The sequence below is a fragment of the Calliopsis andreniformis genome, chromosome 5 (genome assembly GCF_051401765.1).
Source record: "Calliopsis andreniformis isolate RMS-2024a chromosome 5, iyCalAndr_principal, whole genome shotgun sequence".
Classification (NCBI taxonomy): domain Eukaryota; kingdom Metazoa; phylum Arthropoda; class Insecta; order Hymenoptera; family Andrenidae; genus Calliopsis; species Calliopsis andreniformis.
The window spans coordinates 4,510,727-4,531,296 of record NC_135066.1 but is presented as its reverse complement, the minus strand read 5'-3'; the positions used below and the strand labels follow the sequence as shown (position 1 = coordinate 4,531,296).

The 20,570-nt window shown below is 43.0% G+C and overlaps 1 protein-coding gene across 1 annotated transcript; it reads right to left on the bottom strand.

Moving 5' to 3' along the window:
* Nucleotides 1-1,822: 1,822 nt before the first annotated feature.
* On the bottom strand, nt 1,823-3,606 carry LOC143179574 (uncharacterized). Its single transcript, XM_076378869.1, has 2 exons — nt 3,415-3,606; nt 1,823-2,504 (listed from the first exon to the last, which is right to left on the bottom strand). The coding sequence occupies exons 1-2, from the start codon at nt 3,604-3,606 to the stop codon at nt 2,067-2,069; spliced, it is 630 nt and encodes a 209-aa protein (XP_076234984.1). The 3' UTR covers nt 1,823-2,066.
* Between the last annotated feature and the right edge of the window lie 16,964 nt (nt 3,607-20,570).

Sequence of the window (20,570 nt, the reverse complement as noted above, 5' to 3'; positions counted from 1 at the left end):
TAACTCAAGAAACCATGGTACCTATATGTAATTTTCCAGAAAAGAGAATTATTTTCGAGCAGTAATATATTCGTAATAAACATCGCAATGTCGAAAATATAAAGGATTAACCTGAATTAAATCTGTATCAATCACTAGCAGTCAAATCTGGTTCGATTATTGGCGGGCGCGTAAATAATTTGACATTAATATCGTGCTGCAGGGAAATCAATGACGATTAATATGTGATCATTTATCAGGTTTTATACAGAATATCCAATAACTGGTCAGAAGTTATTTCTTAAATGATATAAACAAACTGATTCGAATTTTGCAATAATTCGACCGTTTATTTTCACAGGTCTCGTTTTAATTCATAATGAAAATACTAAATATCGAAGAATTCCCCTTCACAGTGTATATTTCTACTGAAGAAATACATCAAATACGGCTATACGTTTGCCAAGAACTTCACTTCACCCTCGCTTTGTTTTGTTTCCGGGGGCAAAGAGCGGAGCACTTTTCGCGGAACGATAATTATAAAAGATGGCACGGCACGCACGATGAAAAATGGTCGCGGCTCGAAGCGCGATTAATCTTCGTTCGACGCCGTAATTGACCGAGGCGAACAACTGCAGAAAACAACAACATGGCCTTCTCAAGTCTGATGTATTAACAAACACGAAGAGCGTGGAATGCATCAATAACCGCACCTTTCGTAGCCAATATCGACTCCTCGTTTATTCCCCTCTTACAGTTTTTTAACAGCGATTTATGTTCACACCAAAAATTTTGTTTCAATTAACACTTTATGCACCTCTGAATATTTCAAGTGAAATAGCAACATACTAGTACAGGCTAATTCAAAAGTTCAGGCCAAGCTCTTCTACTTGATTTATTAGTGGCTCTAAATTACCCGATATTTCACAAACCTACAAGTTTTTTATTCAAACCTTTCAGTCTGAAAAGCCGCAACCTCTTCACAACTCTCTTATCAACCACGTATCGGAGACTCTAAGGAGGAGCCAACAGGACACTAAACAAAGCAAAGCCCCCCCTCCGAACGACCTCAATATAGCCATGCTCCTCGATCCTGCCAGCTCAGCCAGAAAAGAAACACCATGAAGCGTCAAGGGTTAATAGGTCGAGCAGGCTCTCGGGGGACGCAGCAGCAGTGGCCCCAGGGAAATTTATCTAGCCCGTTCTAGATCACAGTGAAATCGTCCGCGAAGATTTAAGTGGTCGATTCGAGGTGTTCGAAAGCCGCCAGTCGCCTTCCGAATTTTCCCTCAAATTTTACGCGAACGTCCACTCCCGAATCGCCGTCGAAATAGGGTGAGTGGTTCTTTCCCTCTAGAGGCCTCTCGAACCAGGACGATGACGAGCCTAAAGGCGGCCACAGGGTCGGGGCTGATCGACTGCGAGAGGAGGAAGACGCAGGGGCTGAGTTTCATTGATTTTATCAAGCGAGGAAGTCCGTGAAAGAGCTCGACGGCTACAAACTGGATTTTCCTCGTAACCGTTCGAATTTATCTTTATGGCCGAAAATGCTACCAGGAGTAAGATCTTTCGACGCGATCCCTTCGACGACGTAATATATTTTGCTCCCCTTCACCGGGGCCAGGGTCGCTCCTACCCACGCGTGAACTGAAGGCGCGCGCCACTTCCGGGGATACCGATTGCACGGGAGGAATCGATCGCTGTGATCGACGATTTCGGTAATGACAGGATCCTGGGACTTCGGGTGCTAGAGAAACGGATGACTGTTTCGCTCGTAGAAAATTTGGGAAGATAGGAATTGTCGAAGGAGCAGAAATCTTTAGAATTTTAATTCAGATTTTTGTGACGTTGATTTATTAGAGGCAATTCTATCTTCGATATTCCCATATCTTTGTACCCAGATTCACAATTTATTGAACATAATCGTTATCTAAAACTAGATCGAATTGAAGTAGAGTCTAACGCAGCCACTAGTTTCTCATGACTTCAAACTCATTTCCTCAACTTTTAACACTCAAAATTCCATCGTGACAGTGCAGAATACATTAAACGATGCAGACCCGCGAGCGTCAGCGCTTGAAATTTTATCATCCTACAAAAGCCATTTCCCAAATCAAAATTTCACCGTCGAAATTACGTGATTTTCGAAAATGTGTCCCCATAACCATTGCGAATCGTCCATTATCACTGATATCAGTAACAGCAGCGTATTTTAGTCGTCCAATGCAAAATCCTGGCCGAATGCATTCGAAAATATCACACGCGTCTGTGAGCACTGTTAAAACGCTGTAACAGGATCGGTCAGCGTGGCTTGTACCGAATGAAAGCATCGGCTGGGCAGAGTACAAGCGTAACGAGGCTGGGAACGTCGGCAGTGAACTGTCCCGACAGTTCTTAACCCATTTAGAGCAGATGTTCCGAACGATGTCCACGGGTAGCGAGGCAAACAGGCGCGGAATGGCACGTTCCCTGCAGAGTTTCGGTCGTGACACGATCTGACGACACTGCACCACGTCTTTTACGTCCTGTGGACAGAGCACGCTAGATTATCACTGGCGAGGATGGCATTGCCCTCATCGATCATGCAATGACTCGATATTCCATTCCTAGGGACGGTACGTGCTTGACTCTATACGAAAACTTTAGTAGTTGCGAGTGATGATGAGGTAGAAATAGTTTCGAGTAGATTAAATTTGCTGGGTAGTCCATAGTGATCAAGTAATTTGGGATAGAGTGTATGAAACATTGTTCAAGGATTAGGATACTAGTATTTTCCAGGGAAATTATTAGAAGCCAGTTTGGAATAGGAAGCTCGTGCAGAGAGTTCGATCGGATACGAGTTGGACCGTCCAAAATGTTCCATCGAGATAACGCTTTAATTTAGATCTTCCGGTGCAATCTGGTCTGGCGGCAATGAAAAAATTGGAAGTCTGGTAAAAAAAAAGGAAGCCTGTCGCGCGATAAAAGCGACAGATAAAAGGGAACGCGTCCCAGCCGTCCTATGGAAAGCTAGTAAACGAGCCATTCCGAAGGATAACGTTTAAAAAGCCAGATTCTAAAAGGAAAAAATCCTTTAAAAAGTTCCCCCTTTTTTAATCACAGCGATTATCATTCGTGAAGCTTCTCTACAAACTTAACACCAGGCCACCAAAAACTTATTACCCTCTACTTTAAATTCCCTGCCCCTTTGAAAAAAGAAGGGTGCGCCAAAATTGCAGCACACTTGGCAAACAATGTCCCCTCGTCGCGAGAGACGTCGCGAGACGTCGGCCCGTTTCGCAACGTCGTCCAATTTTCACCGAGGCGTCCCGCCCAGAACCGTAAACCAGCCGGAAGCCCTTCAATTATCTCGCGCTCTTACGTAATCGCAGTATTTCCCTAATTACCTCGGCCTAGGGGCGCAAGCTTCGGGGTGAAAGGGGGTTGTCGACTTACCGGGAGCAAAGAGCGGCGTGTCACGTTGTGCTCGCGGTACAGGATGCATGAGGCGGGAAACGTGAGCGTGGCGACGGTGACGACGTAACCGCTGAGGGCCACGATGATCCTCGTGGGCCCGCGCACCAGATGGATCATGGGTAACCGAACCAGGAAACACCAGACGCCGGTTGATAGCAACGTGCATGCCATAGTGAAGAGGAACGTGCCGCAGAAGAAGAGGTAGGAGCTGATGCAGGACGCGCCCCCTTGGTGATCCTGCGAACCGTGAAAGCCTTTTTAAGTCCCTCAGTTGGGGGAAGGGAGGCGTGGAGGCTGGAGCTGGAGCCTGTTGCTCCTCTTCGTATGACAAAGTCTCAGTTGCTTTGAAAAATGAGGAAAGTATTTAATGATTCTAGAGTGAAATGTGTGCTCGGTGTGCAGTCAAGAGAGGGTGCTATCAGCTTTTCTGGGTTATTACTCGGGATATAGTGGTTCTAGTGTGTGCTTCTTTTTTGCGAGAGTTAGATAGCTTGGGTAAAGAGTATTTGGAATAAGGATTTAGGTATGAGAAGATGGAGGTTTGTTTAGGCAAAGGGATGGAATGGTATACTGTTTCTGCATTGTTTCACCTACAAAATGAACATGTAGCCACTGGGAATTGGATTATAATAGAAGTATTACTTGAAGGCTAAAGTGGAATAAAGTCAGTCACTCTTCAAATTTACTTTACCTTAAATTAAAGAGTAGGTCATTTCAAGATTTCAAGACAAAGTTGCTTGAGCCTACCTAAAATCAGGTTGAAATTAACTCAACTCAAGATCAAGTTAAACTCCCCAAGATTACCCAAGATTACATTAAAAACTCAATATTATATCAAGACCAAATCATAATTACTCAAGATCATAGAAATTTCTACCAAGATGAAATTAAATTCTCACAATTTCATTAATATCTGCCCTCGCGATTTCTGCTGTCACGGAAAAAGGAAATAATTCAGAAATTCCATCAAGATATCCCCTGTCGCAAAGAGGTTCCATGGAGCTCAGAAAGTGCGAAGGATCGATGGAGCGGATGCAGATAAGGTCCGATCCTTCCATCCGGCACTTTAACGAACTCATAATAACCCCGGAGACTTGCGTAAAACTGACGGGGAAAGATTGAGCGGCGGGCTCTGGGGGAGGCTCGCGGGAAATTTTCATTTCGTCGGGAAGTTTTCGCGGCCCATTGAAACTTTAAGGAGCTTTCGTGGAACGACGACTCCGCGGTTAGCGTATGTTAATTTATGTGCGAACTGCATTACGTCGGTAATGTATTCAGTATTCACCTGGCGGGGAGTGCCGAATTTCGGTCTATCTATCTCCAAATCTACGATCTCCCTGCCCACTGAATCCCCTTTCTATTATTCTCCCTCTCGGGCACGAAACGCCCATTTCAATGTCGACATTCAAGCATTCGAGACGTCGAAACTTCAGCAGAAGTGTAAAATATCGTGTCCTTGATCGCGTGGAAATTATTCAAGAAAATTACACGACAAAGTGTCGCTGACAAATTATATCCATCATTGAAGAGGGTTAAACTCCAGTTAGAAGTGACATGGTGCACGTTGAACCCTTTGAGAGACGAGGAAACAGGTGGATCGTAAACTTCTCGCTAGCCTTAATGTCGATGTTCGACCTGGGTCACGACACGATAATACGGGCGTAAAAAGATACTAAGAAGTAGGAACTCGAAACACGGTTCACGTGAAGTATCCCTGCGATACTCCAACCCCCGAAAGTGGAGTCATTAAAGTGGCACTACTGGGGACACGACTGCGCACAGAAATTCATAACTTTTGTTACTTTTTACTTAGGCTAGTGGATCAGCTGGGGACTTGGGTTCGGTAAATTCGAGACCACAGATGAAATGATTATTAAACGTTATTTTTTTTTTTTTACTCCTAGTTCTCTGCAAATTGTTTCACAAACATTTCAGTTCACGACTGTTTCGACTGTTCACTCAAGCTTCGACATCGATCGTTGTTCAAGCAACGATGCTTCGTGTACGTGTTAAGCTGTTATGTCGCGTTTATGGGTATTTGACATTGATCTCGAATCGAGCGAATTAGATCAACCGAGAGAAACGTGAGAATCAGCCGTGTTTCTCTCTCGTGCTCCCTCGTCCACAGCAGGCGGTTCTAAGTCGAGGAATGTCCACGTATCCGCAGGCTATAGCTCCTGTTCGTCAAATATTTACAGGAGGCTAAGTACAAGGTTTACGTTCCACCTGTTACTGTCGTGCTTGCTGTCGCCCTCCACGTAATAACGCGAATCGATTCGAGATGACTGCGATTCCGGGTCTAAGGGAGGAGGAAATGAGCGAGAAGGTGAGAAAGGGATTAGAGGAGGGAGAGTTTATGGGAAAGAAAAATCGGAAGGTTTCTCGGTAATACAAATCTGGTTTACAAAATCCAGAAACTCTGAGTTTCTAGGAGAAGCCTGTGCTAGAATGGGTAGATTTAAGAAACCCGATACCGATAATGCTCGCCTCGGAGGATCCAATATCCAGCGAAACCAACTTCCTACGAGCCGATACTAATGATCCTGCATTCGTACCGATTCGACATCAAATGCAGGTCCGATATTAACGGCCTGCAACTTGAGAATGTCGACAACAATGGTCTCTGAACTCTTATTATTTTTAGTTTTTGTAATTTAACAAGGTACTGTCGAAGGTTTTCTATTGGAGAGCTCCCTTATACAAGAAATTTAGAATTCATTAATTTACTAGATAATTCGACACCAGATGGAGAGACGATATTAACCCTGCACGGTCTGAATGAAGTTATTCTTATTATATTCTAAGTATTAATATTTTATAAAGTCTAACAAGGAAATAGGGTCTGCAAATGCTGAGAGAGCTATAAGTATTTCCTATTAATGACATAGGAATTTAATGTCGGTAATAAAGTACCTGAAGATACGGAAGCTGAATAGATTCCACCTGGAGAATTCTCCCACTGAATTTTCCAATTTCTGTAGCTCTCTACAGAAGCTCTATCAAGGTCTTTCTATTCAACGAATCCATCATCCGAGAGAATCGGGTTCCATCAATTCCTCGACTGATCCAACTCCAGTGATACATTAATGACTGCCATCAATAGCTCATAAAACCTCACGTGCTCCTCTACCCATAAGCGACCCTTCTCGCCGAGTATCCTCACCATCCTTCGAGATAGTCTCAAGCCGTTGCCCAATATCTCTAAACTCTAAAGTACTTATATGGAAAGAAATCCCATCGATGGGCTCTCGAGTCCCCTCGTCAAGGTGATTGAACCTGTGGAAGATTTTTCCCGAAAGCACGGCTAACGAGCCGAACTGTTGAGGCCGCTTCACAGGCGAACGATCAAGCGTGGAAAGCCCCTTTAGTGTGCTGCACGCGGTATCCAATTATAGTGCGCGCATAGCGTATCTGCTGCTCGATGGGTAGGCTTTGTCGCGTCGCGCGGATCCCCTCGTGGAAACGGAGCCCCGGTCGTTAATTATTAATTACCAAGGGGGGGGGAAGTTATCGAACGCTAATGACTGGCCGACGGGGGCGGTGGCGCGCGGAAGAAAAACGAGACGAGACTCGAAGGCGTCGAGGAGCCACCGTGACTTATTATAGCTGCGAAAAAACCGTCAACTTGGAGTGACTGCATCGAGCTTTTTGCACCTGTCGACGTCGGTTCTAACGTCGGAATAATGCGGCTGAGAGCGACGTCGAGTTGGGATCGGAAAAGGAAGAAGAAGACGGCTGGATGAAGTTTCTCGATCGGTCGGAGGTTAATTGTTAAACTTGAACGGTGATACAGCCTAGACGTTAATGACGGCGCGCGCTGGACTGACGGGAGCAGCTGGAACGACTCTAGGATTGACATGAAACGGAAGTTCAAATCGAACGTGAAAATTGAGGGAAGACGTTTCTCGAGAAACTGAGGAATCTTCTGAAAGGAGAAGATCTATTACTATAGGTATATTTCTGTTCTTCTCAGTTGATGTCATGAGAGGATGAAGTTAGATGAAGTATCGTAGCTTATGGATTCTGAAAACTGACTTGGGACTTGTATGATAAGATATTTATAGGAATACCATCTAGCTCCATCAAAAAAATTAATGACAACCATCCCATTTAACTACCCCATCACATGGAGGTTTTCAAAAAGCATCATATTGGTTTCTTCCAAGTAATCTACATACACGTAACCGCGTTTCTCCTGAGGCAATGATTCTGAAACAATCGCGACAGGTTGCGCAATTGCTCGTGTAGAAACGGTCGAAAGCTCGAGCCGCTTATAATTTACGATCGGTAGAGGAGATGTTATGTCGCTCGTCACGTACGTAGGTTCGCCAGCTTCCTGATGCAGGTCTCGCCTCCCTGTGTAAATATCTCGCTGACGTAACTCTCGTAGTCGGGGGTTGAGACGCTCGCGAAGAGGGGAAACGCGTAATGTCGCGGAGTAATGGGGGCATTGGTGGAACCGTGTTACACGACTCCGGTTTTCGACGTATGTGAGGATAAGTAACAACCCTAATACAGTAGGACCTCCATTATTCGAACCTCCATTACCCGACTACTCTCCTTTCCTGAGAGCTCTTGTATTTCGAGTGTTTCATTAGCGGAGCATGCCCTCATGGAACATCCCTTTTCTTACTCAAACAGCTTTCTTTGTGACCGTCGAAACTGATTTTAAAAGTTGGAAGCTTGTTGACTGAACCGAGGATCAATGACGGTCCCACTGTCCTAAATTCGAGATCCTGAGGAACATCAGAAGAAACTGTTGAAAGCAAAATAGTTCAGGTTTCTCGTGTTGCTGTAACAGAGTCTATTGAACGCTTGCAGGTGGGGCTACTTGATGTAAGCGACGAGTTGGAGGGATCAAATTAAGCACTGATAAGGTATTTTATCTTGCCTAGGAAGAAGAAATGAGAGAATAATTTTCAAGATTAAAAGAGACAGCTGTGTGCTTATAACTAGGAAATACTGTACTGGGTTAATTTTAATTAAATTGCTTTGTACGTTTCAAATATATATCTATTCAAATATTGAAATATTCAAATTTTGTAATTAATTCTATACCTATTTAAGTGTTAGTGGTATATGTATATGTAAATATTAGTTTATTAGAGGCTATTTAACCATTTCGATAATCCAATATATTGCATCCTATCGAACTACCGCGAATAAATATCTAATATCGAAATTCTGTTATCACATTATAATTGAATCTGCTAACCCCAAGAGCGAAAATATTCTAACTCAAAAATCGTGTTAAAACGTTATAGAAATTCACATGGAAGCCAATCGGTAGATCCAAACGCTACTCTCCGTTTCAGCGTAGGAACCGTGTAGGTACAGGATATATGGAATTCTCAAGCGCTTTAAGAGCTTCGCTTTTAATCAGTTTTTCTTTAAGCCTCCAGTTGATTCGACGTTTCCACGTTCGTTCGTTCCCCGTGTATTTTCCCTCTCGAACAGATATCGAGTTTCTCGCTACAGACCGATCGACAAAGAACGCGAGCCACCTCGATTTCTCGCTCGCATTGATCGGCGAGCATGGTTCCCCTAACGGCGCGTTTTTCATTAATTGGTAATTGGAAGTTCCCATCGCGTAACGCTCGCCCCTGATTTTATTGATACGAAACACGTGTATATCGGCGAAACGAATTTTCAATATTTCGGGTCCTCGGTTACACAGTTCAACTGGGGAATTCGCTCGAGAGTTTGTACGTATATCGAACGGTGTCGTTGTTAATTAAAATAACAATAACGTTCCGTCGCCTATGGAAACTTGGCTGAAAAACGAACGCAATAAGGATCAGAAGAGTGTAACATTATACATATGTACCGCGTAAAGTTTTGGTTGTTCTGCTTTTAATTCAGTCGACACGCCTGTCACGGAGCTTTAATTAATTTTTATTATCGTAGAAGTAATTAGTACCTACGGTGTGTATTATTAGACCGCGAGAGGATGAGTCGGCTCAGTCTCTTTGGCAAATAATTGCACAGCCGTGTCCCTGCCTTTATTAAGCCTCCTGACTTCTGCATGCTAGTTAATGGATTTATTTTAATTATCTAATTCCTCAGCGCGTGGCTCGTACTATTTATTCGCCTCTCAGGAGGTATACGTCTAGCGAAGAAACTAAATAATCAGCTATTGAAGAATTCACTACTTATCAAATCTACCGTACCATTTCCACCATACATATATGAACGACAACAGCCAAGAATCACATGCTACTTATCAAGATCACAACTACTGTACCATAAGTACCATCGAGCTTATATCCAAACAACACTCTATTTAAAACATTTCTCACACTCATCACAATTTTTCTGAGCGCGTACAAGATGAACAAACACCCAAAACGGTCACCACCCCCAACCACACCCCACCTAAATGCTGCAGAGGGAAATCGCTCCAAATCCTCGCGAAAATATTCAAACTCAGGTCGAAGCTGAACACGAGTAGCCCATTACTATCCATCAACAGAGACAAACTCGAAAACGTCTAAACACCGTCCGTGCGTCATTTGTAACAGATAAGATCGCGGGCAGGGAGGCTGGGTCATCTGCAGCGGGGTAGCTCGAATGATGAACGAGGGGCGGGTCGGGCGGTTGACGATTAACGAACGATTATTAAAGCGGCCCCTTATCGCGGTAATTGCGTGGAATAAATCCAGCAGGCGAACGAGCGACGACGACGACGACGACGACGACGTCCCGGCAATTTTCTGGCTCGACGAGCGTCAGGATGACGATACTCGCCATCTTCCTTCCTCAGCCGAGGACGCCATCCTCCATCTCTTAGCTAACACGCGATACGATAATCTTTTTACCGGGACAGCCCGTTAATCACCGATCGATTTTGCAGCCCTCTTACGCGGCCACCGCTCGACGTTCAGTGACAGGAACAGCTGGGGGTGGATGGAAATTGGTGGTAGTCACGTGGACGGGACATGGCTTTGAGAGGGTCGTAAGTAGATTCGACAAGCTTCTTCCTCGACCCGAGCAGAGGTTTTTACGCTGGAGTCGGTTTTGTCCCTCTGATCGATGCTTCATCCCCTCGCCTCGTGTTTCACGGATTTGTGTCTATGGAATTTGCTTTGTTCAGAGGTTCTGTCTTGGATGGGATTTTCTTCGTTCCATTCCACCTATGTGGATATAATTTTTTACTATAATATGTACTTTCTATGTAACGTTATTGCTTTTTTTTAGGTAATCTTCACTGTTGAGATTTGAAAGTATGTTTGGTAGTGTGACTACTTAATTATTAGTAGATCTGTTGAAATAATAGGCGCCAAATTTGATATGGATTTTTGTCATAAATTTTCTCGGAGATTTGCAGCATTTTCAGTAAAGGTATTTAAAATTACCGCAACCGTGGAGGTACAGTTAAAATTCGACCATGTCGAAGCCAATAGGCCGACCACGTCAAAATTAATGAATGCCCGCGTAGCCATTCGCGCTCATGCGACGATAGTATTTTTCCCTCACCCTGCGTTTTGGAACAATGCAACCCCCTTCGCCGATAACAATGGCCGATCGTTCACGAGTTCAGTGTACCGTTCGCGACAACAATCAATCTTGTCAGATGGCTCGTCTCATTGTCTAATAACAATCATTTACGCCGCTGACGCGATTAATCAGGGGCTTAATAATCCCGCAAACGCGAGTACATCGATCCGAAATCATTAGCAGCGCGACTCCGCTTAAACACTCATTCGTCTTCCAGTAAATGAACTGATACAAAGTAGCTCGTGAAATGTAGCATAGGAAATGGGGAATGCGCTGCGGTAATTTTCGTTGCAAGCTCGACGTTTTACGTGCAGCTGAAAATTTTCGGCATCGTGAGTCGGAATTTCAGGTTGTCAGATCCACTTTAGACTCATTAATCAAAATTCCCTTGAAGAAAAATATTCTGGATGTTGGAGCTGATAGATGAGATGCTGGAGGCCTGCAGCTTCCATATTTCACTGGTTGAAGGAATCTTGAGTCTTTTATTTGTCGATGGACAATTATCAATTTTTAAAATGTCAAGTCGCTGTGCTTGGAATAATTTTCAATAATTCTTTTTGTAATATTCGAGACGATATACGATTTTTATAACTTTTTTAGCGGGGCAAAATTATTTAAACTTTTAACTTTTCCACAGAGAATTGATAATACGCAATCTCGATATGTCACTAGCTCTGAGCTATTTAGTATTCATAAATTTATTCGATTTTCTACGTGTTTTAAATATTTGATAACTTTTTCGTCATTTTGCATACAGTCTTACGCAATCACGTCCAGTTTGTCCAGCGAACGTTTTCATTTTCATATTCTTCGAGGCAACACGTGTCACGATAATATTTCCCAGCCGCGTGCGCTAATGGTCGATCGATTTTCCGATTCTTTTTAATACATAAATCATTGCGTCTCGACTCGTCGAGATATATCGCTCCGAAATGGACCCCTTTTTCTTCTCTAACCTGTCGATGCTATTTTCCCGTCCTGTTCACTAACTAATCGCCCGTTGGTGATGCAATTGATTTGCTCCTTTCTTCAAGCAACTCCACACAATCTGTTCAACTTTTAAAATCCTACAATTCTGATTAGAAATAGAAATTTTATCATGCTCTTCCTATTCCCCTCGTCCAGAAATCATAATTTGGCAAAGTAATTCAGTCGATTCGCAGCAACGTTCCTCACCGACAAGACTCAGCTACTGTCCCGATCGATGTGCGCTAATTATCAAGCGATTCGAGACTTCCAGGCCGGTCACATATGCTGTTGAGATCGGACGACATCGTCGAACACGCGTTCTTGCATTCGACACGTGCACCGATAATCTTTTCGCTCAGGCTGAGCATTAACCGCGATAGACGCCGTGCCCATCGCTGATAATGGGTTCGGCTTCTGCGTCAATTGCGATTCAAATTTCCATCAGTTCCAGCCGAGAAACCAAGAAGAATCTATCATCGATTCTATTACACTGATATCTACAGCATATGACGTAATCAATTCCTTCGAACACTGTCGCCAAATTTTTAAGCACGTTGGAATAATGTATAGTAACACTAGAAAAATTTGAAGCACTGTAGAATAGTGTATATAAACGCTAGAAAAATTTGAAATATTATAGAATGGAAATAAGAACACTAGAAAAATGTGAAACACTATAGAATAGTGTATAGGGATCTTAAGAACAGAAGAGCCTAACTTGGAACACCTCCTGAAGAGTCCAATATATCTCGTACCAGTGATCACAAAGTAATTCACGACACTGTACGACCTAATACATTTTAGGTCGAAGTGAACGCGTTCAGCCGTAAATCGCGTCGCGAAGTCATCTCATGAAGCCTTGCTCGATGATCATTAGAGACCGCTTGGATCTTGGTAATGATTCCAAGTGCCTTTGGCTCGAGGAGCTTCGAGAATTCTTCAGAGGCGGGTATTCGCGGGACGAGTGCGAGATTAACGAGGAAAAATGATATCGCCCTGGTGCTCGAGAATTTACCGAGTCGTTAATTTTATTTAAATCCACTTTCGAGACCTGGTAATTGGTAAACACTGTCGTGATCTTCACGTTTCTTCCCACTTTCGGTATCTCGATCTGGATCGAGGCTGGGACACTATCACGAGTGATTCGAACCGCTCGGCGATAAAGCGACACGTGGAACGAGGCTACGAGAGAGTCTTAACGAGCTACATTAATTAGGATCGCAGGTCGACGGAGAGAAACGATCGCGAGGCATTTCATGAAAATGTTCGTTACCTTAGGAATAATTGCTTTGACAAGTGACGTTACTTCCTATTATAAGTGAAGAATTAGATGATATTCGGATGTCTGTCGCATTAGTATGTAGAATGTAGAGGATGTAGGCTACAGTGACTATTCAGAATTGAATTCTATTCGTTAATTAGAGGAAGGGTGAAGCTCGGGAGACGAGGGACCAATGGGGAAGAATGCTCTCAAGCTCAGACACTAACGAGAAAACTTGAAAGCTTAGGTACAAGTGGCCAAGAAAACCCGCCAGCTCGGACGTCAGCAGCTATAAAACCTAAAAGCTCAATCGGTAATGGCTAAAAAATCTGTAAGCCCGGATGTTAGCAGTGAAAAAACCTGCAAGCTCCTCTATACTAATGAAACTTGAGAGTTGAAGTAGTGGTTAGGAAACCGAAAGGATCATGAGTTAACAGTACAGACACTTGATAGCTCAAGCGCTTGGTGCGATAAAATTTGCAAACTTGTGTGTTAACAGCCAGAAAATTTGAAAGCTCACGGGAAGTGAGAAGGCAGAAAGTAGAAAGAACCATCTGTCTTCCTAGTTTGCCAAAATATTCCCAGTCTGATTCTATACCTCGACAGAAATTGATGGAGCTTCAGGCATTCTCTTTAATGGTAAATCAAGTAGATAAAAGTATGAAAGGTGAAATAAAAAGCTGAATATTTAATCTACTCCACTTGTTGGAATACATTATTGAAATATTTCATGTTGAGTTATCAACGTGATATTTAAATGTTTTATCTGGTTTATCGTTAAAGTAAAGAGTGATTGAGGCATGGGAAAACAGTCGAGATATAAAATTCCACAGTAATTGAAAATAATTGACAAAGGGTTTACAGGTGAAACAATTTGAAAAAAATTAAGGAATTTGTGAAATTGTATATTTGGAGCTTCAAAAATGTCGTATTTGAAAATTCGGGAAATTGCAGCTATTTCCAAGTATATTTTGTTAATAAAAATCATGCATCACTGAAAATTCCCCTCGACAGATTCATGAGATTGCATTTCGAAACTGGCATCGGAATCCGCCTTAATAGACGATCGAATTTGCAACCGCAATACGTGGGGACACGCAGAGGTAGGAAGGAAGGAAGGAAGGAAACGAGGCAGGGTCAGTGTCATTTCCGGAACGAATATACGAGGGACAAAGCGCTGTATGCTGCTGATAATTGTCGTTGTTGCACAGCTTGAAAGCATGCAAAGCCATCCGTGCGTTACGATTGTTATATTCGTCGACCGCGGTCGGGCATAAAGTCAAACACGCGATTACCCCCCATATTTTTCAATCGATCTCGTAATCAAAAGTTCGCTACATCCATAATAGAAATGTAATTTCATCAGCCGAGTATCATGGGCAAACAGAAACCGCTAAATAATAATTTCCAGCAAAATCGATCGGTTTTATGTTATAATTGGCTTCAATTTGCGATAATCGGTGAGCACAAAATAGATACAGCTGCTGCATTGGAACACTTGATTGAACTGATTGGATAAGGAAAGTCAAATATAACGATTGCATGTGCGCGCCCCTGTGTGAACAGTTCGTTAATTATTTTATTCGCCGTTATCGTACTACGTTTCAATCTCGATTATCTGCCGGTGTCTGTTGTACAAAATTCCAATCAATTCCGCTCGAGAAACAGCGAGTCCGATAATTTTAATAATCGTTCGAAGTAATGATGTTGATTCGAACTAGGTAGGCGTCGAATATTATTGCGGCAGAAGACTCACGGTACAAATCTATCGCGTGCGTTCAGCTCAATCGTCAGAGCATTGTTTGAGAATATTATATGTTTCAATAGCGGAGAACTTTGCCTCTTTCAATTACGTAAATTAATTATCAATATGACCACTCGACTTAATAGTCTATGATCGACATTTTAGACAATCTCTGCGAACATAAAATTCTTTCAATCACGGTTAAACAAACGTAGGTACCTACTCGAATAAAATACTGAATTCACTCGTCACAAATCCTCCCACGAGTTGAATAAATACTATCTAACTTAATTTTCGTATCTGTGAAATTTATGCGCGCAGCGTTGTACAGTTTTTAATTAATACCCGTCGCTGCTCATTCGTCCAGCGTAGGAAACACGGTAGCAGGTTGATCATTGAATAAAACCCACGAATCGATCTGCCTAACAATGTCGGAAACCCTGTGTAATCCATTTCGGCACCAGCTCCGCAAAATTTCGGTGAACGATGTAATGAAGCCCGTCATTGCCCAGCCACGCTGGGAAATAATGCCCACTGTCGGCCATCGCCTGCCCGGAAGATTACATATTACATCGTGGAATAGAGTGGCGAGAGCGTAGGCAGTCGAGATCGTTTCTGGCTATTATTTCGACGAAATCGAGGCGATCGAACGGCTGCGGGATAAGGCCGCGAAACGAAAATTGATTTCAAGGGATAATCTCTTCGCGAGCGATTTACTGAAAGCGCCGGGGCGAAAGGGTGACTGGGAAAAGGATGGCCGGCGAGATTCTGCTATGGAAGTTTATCTGCACGTTAAGTAGCGAGGTGCCTTCCTAAAACGGGTGGGAGTGAAAGGATGAGGCACCTTGTTTCTTTGATTCTATGCCTTTGAAGGAATCTGTGAACACTTTGCTAAGGGGCAGAGTGGTTAATCGTGAATTTTTTTATACGAGTCTAGGATTTTTTGAGAATTCATTTTTTTTTTTAATTATTTTTGTATAGAAAGAGTTGAACGATCAATTGACACAGCAGAGCTTTAGAAAATCACAAATAGGGACTCTTAAAAATCTACACTGTTAGGCCCTGAGTACTCTCAACACTGTACGATGTACGGCCAACTCAAACGATTCTGGTTGCATCCACATTCTTTCTCTCCCTCTTATTCTTGGTTCTTATTAATGGCTCCCGTGTAAGAAAGAGACACATAATATCGATACGGCCAGATTCATCTGAGCTGAGTGTACAATCTGGAAATTCGAAAAATTTCTACCAAATTGGATCTCCCATAATGCAAGACCTCAGAGTTTCCACACGCGAGTGACCAGCGAACTACCTTCCAGTCGAAAGCCTTCAAAGTACCGTGCACTTTTTATTGTCCCATTTTAACACAGCGGCAAGCGACTGGACGAAGTCGAATCACCATCAAAGATCGTTCGTCGATGGCTTGAGCACGCGACGGTTCCTTCGCATTAATTTCGCGCGAGTGGCACGAGCGTGGCCATAAAGCGCTGATTACGCGATTATTAATGCGATTATTTATCGGTAGCGGGATCGATGGTTATGAATAACGTTAAATATCTTTCTAGAGGATCTGGTCCGTGTCGTGCAACGGTACGAAAACGCGGGCACGAGCGTCGTGGAACGGAAAAAAAGCACAGGGAAATGGGAGCGAAGTGGCGTTAAGGGGGCGATTAATTACGCGCTCGAAAATTCGCGACGATCGTGAAACGCGAGCGAAAAATGCCGCGGATGATCATGGACTGAATCCATCTCATTTCGTTAATCCCTGGATAACTCGACGTATCGAAACTCGGACGCGATTCCATCCCCTGCGATTAATTATCGCGTTATTCGATATTCGTATCAGAACAATACACGTTTTTAATATTGAAAAGGAGGAAAGTAATACTGCGAGGATTTGTAGGGAAATATCGCTCGAACATGTTAGCAATGGCTGCCTACCTATACCATTTTGTTACGTGGTTGTATAATAATTTGTAATTACTTCGCAAATTAAAAGCGACTCTGTATGTATTAACTTTAATTTAATAGAGACTTTTTTATATCGTATGGTTTTAATAAAAACCGACAATCGAGTAGAAATTTTGATTAACTTGTCGGTAATTCTCTAGAATAACGAAACATTTTTCATGATCCTGTATGAGCACAGTAACTTCTTTTTATATTCATTTCATTTCGTAATTATACAGGACGACTGAATGCTACGCCCGACTAAACTATGACCATAAATCAGTCCTCAACCCTACAGCTACTAACTCATGATTTGATCTCAGAACCGTATCTCCAAGTCTCCATCTACAAAGTCATCATGAATGGGACTCACGCCCTCAGCAAAGGAGCATTTTATCTCCACCGATTTGTCACACGAATCACCCACAGCATCAAAGTCCCCGCGTCTCACGTTTTCAGCCAAATGATCATAGGCGCGATTTCAATCGCTCAAGCGAAAGACACGATTCACGAGGTACCTCCGAGCGACCAGTCGACACCGCTGGAGCAATAGACATCAGCGGTGCATTGGCACCGAGGCATCAGCCGCGGAATCACGCGATCGCGCGCAGCCAAGCGCGCCAAATACTCCATCCGTCGCGGTATCACAAAACCAATCCCCCGTGGATCGAAATTCTTTTTTGCGCCAGAGGAAACCGTAGAAAATCGGTTCGCGTGTCCGCAGGTTGTCGACCCCCGTCTCGCAACAATGTCGTGTGGCCGCGTATTAACCCCGAAACTCTTTCGCGAGCGAGTGGAAAACTTCCCACCCCCGTTCGGCGCCTCCAATCATCGAAACAGCCTCAACGTGAGAAGAGAAGCGGGGAGATCTCGTTGGAGATTACGACGGAATTCTTCAAGATTCCGCCGCTTCTCCAGCTTCCCGAGGCAGAAAGCCGCGCGAGTTCATAACTGTCCGATGGATTTGCGTTTCATACACAGCCGTATAAATCGCATCCGGGGATGACGTCGTGGCCTCGAGAACGAAAGAAAAGTATTCATATGCAGCGGAGCATCCAGCATCCGCGCGAAGTGTGTCACGAATATATATGGTGGATTCAGCTACGTCCCAAGATTCGAGAGACGTCTCGGTGTAATATTTATTAAACCATCTGCCGAGAAATGCGCGGATCTTGTCAATCTCCGACCTGTGATTCCTGGGAATTACAGAGTTTCGTTATTGTCGAAACGAGAGGAAATAATAATGAGATTATACAGAGTGTGCCACTACTGCATCATTTGGGGGTGTAGGATTAATAGTTCTTGAGATGTTAAGAATTGAAATATTGGATCCTGCGCCTTGCTTTTTCGTTGAATTTGAGGGTTTAAAAAATTTTAAGTTTGAAAATTTGTAAATTTGAATTTTTTTGTGTTCAACGGTCTTAACTGTACTTTTTTCAGTTATCCAGGAGAATAAAAGTAATGAAATGATGAAAGCACGAAGATGGATGGTGCATGATTTCGTGATGTAAGGTATCCACGTTAATTGCAATCTAAATCCCAGTTTGAACGCGTCAATCAGAGCAGTTTAATTCGCTGGTGGTTAATTGCAATCCTTGAGTGACGTAGAACGATCACATCTGACCTAGCTGTTTATTCAATCCCGCTTATTTCCCTTAGGAAGCGGTTGTGACCGCCAGGGGAGACTGTTTATCATTCAATATTTGCTAAGACGAATTATACTGTAACTTAGGGTGACTTCTTTATTAAATAGAAATTCAGGATCGATATTCTTCGGAGGTTCTTGGCTAAATGCTACATGATCCCTCAGAGTCCTCTTGTTAGCTGGATCCTCTATAAACAGTATCTTTATTTTTTAACATCCTGGCTCTAATATCTCAAATAAGGCTTACTGATTAAAATTATTAAATGCACATTGTTTAATCGATGCATAATCTATTTTTATAGTTTGGGAAGTAGCTAGAAAAAAGCGTTTTAAGTTGTCTGACCGTCTTTATATATTTTTATCAGAAAGAGAAAATTTCATGTAAATCTTTTGTCAATGCTTTGGGAAGTATTACTTTGGCGAATGTGCGGGCTTAACTCTACAAATGTCTTCGCCACGAAATAGGGGATGCCATGGTTGGCTCAGGTGATGAGAACTCGTACGCCAAGGGGACGGATGGGGCGAAACTTGCGAATTTATGTTAACACTGCCGCGTACTTCAATAAATATGAGCAAATTTTTCGGCAAAGTTGCGACAGGAGTACACTCGAGGGGCTTGTACTACTCTCGAAACTTGGAACTCGACTCTTCTGTCTTCCCCTTAGCTTCTTTGCGAGATTTTCCTTCCCCGTGTTCTGTACTCTTGAATCATATCAGTTTTCTTCAACAACAGGTGTAGTAAATAATCATTATAATACTCTGAGCCCTCAGGAAATCGCTTACTTCGGTTCTCTAATATTTTACAAAATTTGAAGCTGCCGATATTATAGAGAATTTAATATTTCCCATATCCTCAGGAAATTAAAGTACCAAATCTGCATAAAATTACTATATGCTGTTGTAATATGATTACGTATGTGCAGAGAACAGATGGTTTAAAATCCGTGGAAATGAACACTCAAGCATTCAACACACTGAATCGATCTCAGAGAAACGCCTACTTTCTATACGATAACATTTTCATCTTTACGTGTGCAGCATTAGCGCATGAATATTCATAGCAAGCCCTTTTTAATTCCTTAATCAGATGCATTTTGAAATGTCTGGGAACTCGCATTCGCCAAGTGCAACCAAATGATGAATTCGCCTCCTTTACATCTTTTTGCCCCGCTGATGCTCGTAATCGTTTATCTGTACCTCATTTACGCCCGCGAAATGCGCTTTGCATTTTAATTGCACTACTTTCAACGCCGATGCCATCTGCAGCGCAATTTCTTCGCGCATCGTTACAAGTAGATCATTAATGGTACTCCTCCCAATTTTCTATTTTTTACCAGTAAATTTTCCAATATACACCCTTTATGCTCCTGGACCCGTTTCCTCTAATTCACCGCTTCGTATTTAAATATTCACTTTCTAAAACCTATTACGCATATAACGTCCGATTTCCATTCCCCAAAAAGGTTTCACTAACTCAAACAAATGGTCAATTTTCTGCGCGGTGCTCCCCGAAATTTTATCTATTCTTCTCAATTCCCTCTTTCAACACGCGCTCCTTCTAATATTTGTCACTGGAATTCGCGCGAATTAGTGTCGCAAGTGCATCCAAGTAATGTAACCTCCAGATAATCGTGATCCTGCGCGAGGACGATAACGGGAGTGTCGTTAACGCCGAGAACGCACAGTGTATTTTTCGAAGATAGGGCCGTCGCCATAATTTACGCGCCATTACGCGACCCTGTTGTCCTATGGATATCCAGCTCATTCATGAATACGCTTTACGTGGTCGCGTATGACTCGCTCGCAAGTGCATTCCTTAGTGGGTGGAGGCGAGGCGGTTCAAACATAAGGAGGATCGCGTTTGCCACTACTTTCATCGTTCACGACCTCAAGAATGCGCTAACAACCCCATATTGGATAACTTCCGCGTCGTTTTCTTTAGGAATTGCTAAACGGTGCGAGCACTGAATTTTGTATTCTATTAGGTTGACGTTTCTACACCTTGGAACGATAAGTAGAACGTAGCATTTATACAAGCGAGCTTTTTATTTTGCAGTTTTTTAACGCAC

Excerpts from the sequence above, each read along its gene's own strand:
- LOC143179574 (XM_076378869.1), bottom strand. The coding sequence starts at position 3,606 with ATGGCATGCACGTTGCTATCAACCGGCGTCTGGTGTTTCCTGGTTCGG. Across the intron at positions 2,505-3,414 it reads CACGCCGCTCTTTGCTCCCG|GACGTAAAAGACGTGGTGCA; the intron begins GTAAGTCGACAA and ends CTCTGTCCACAG.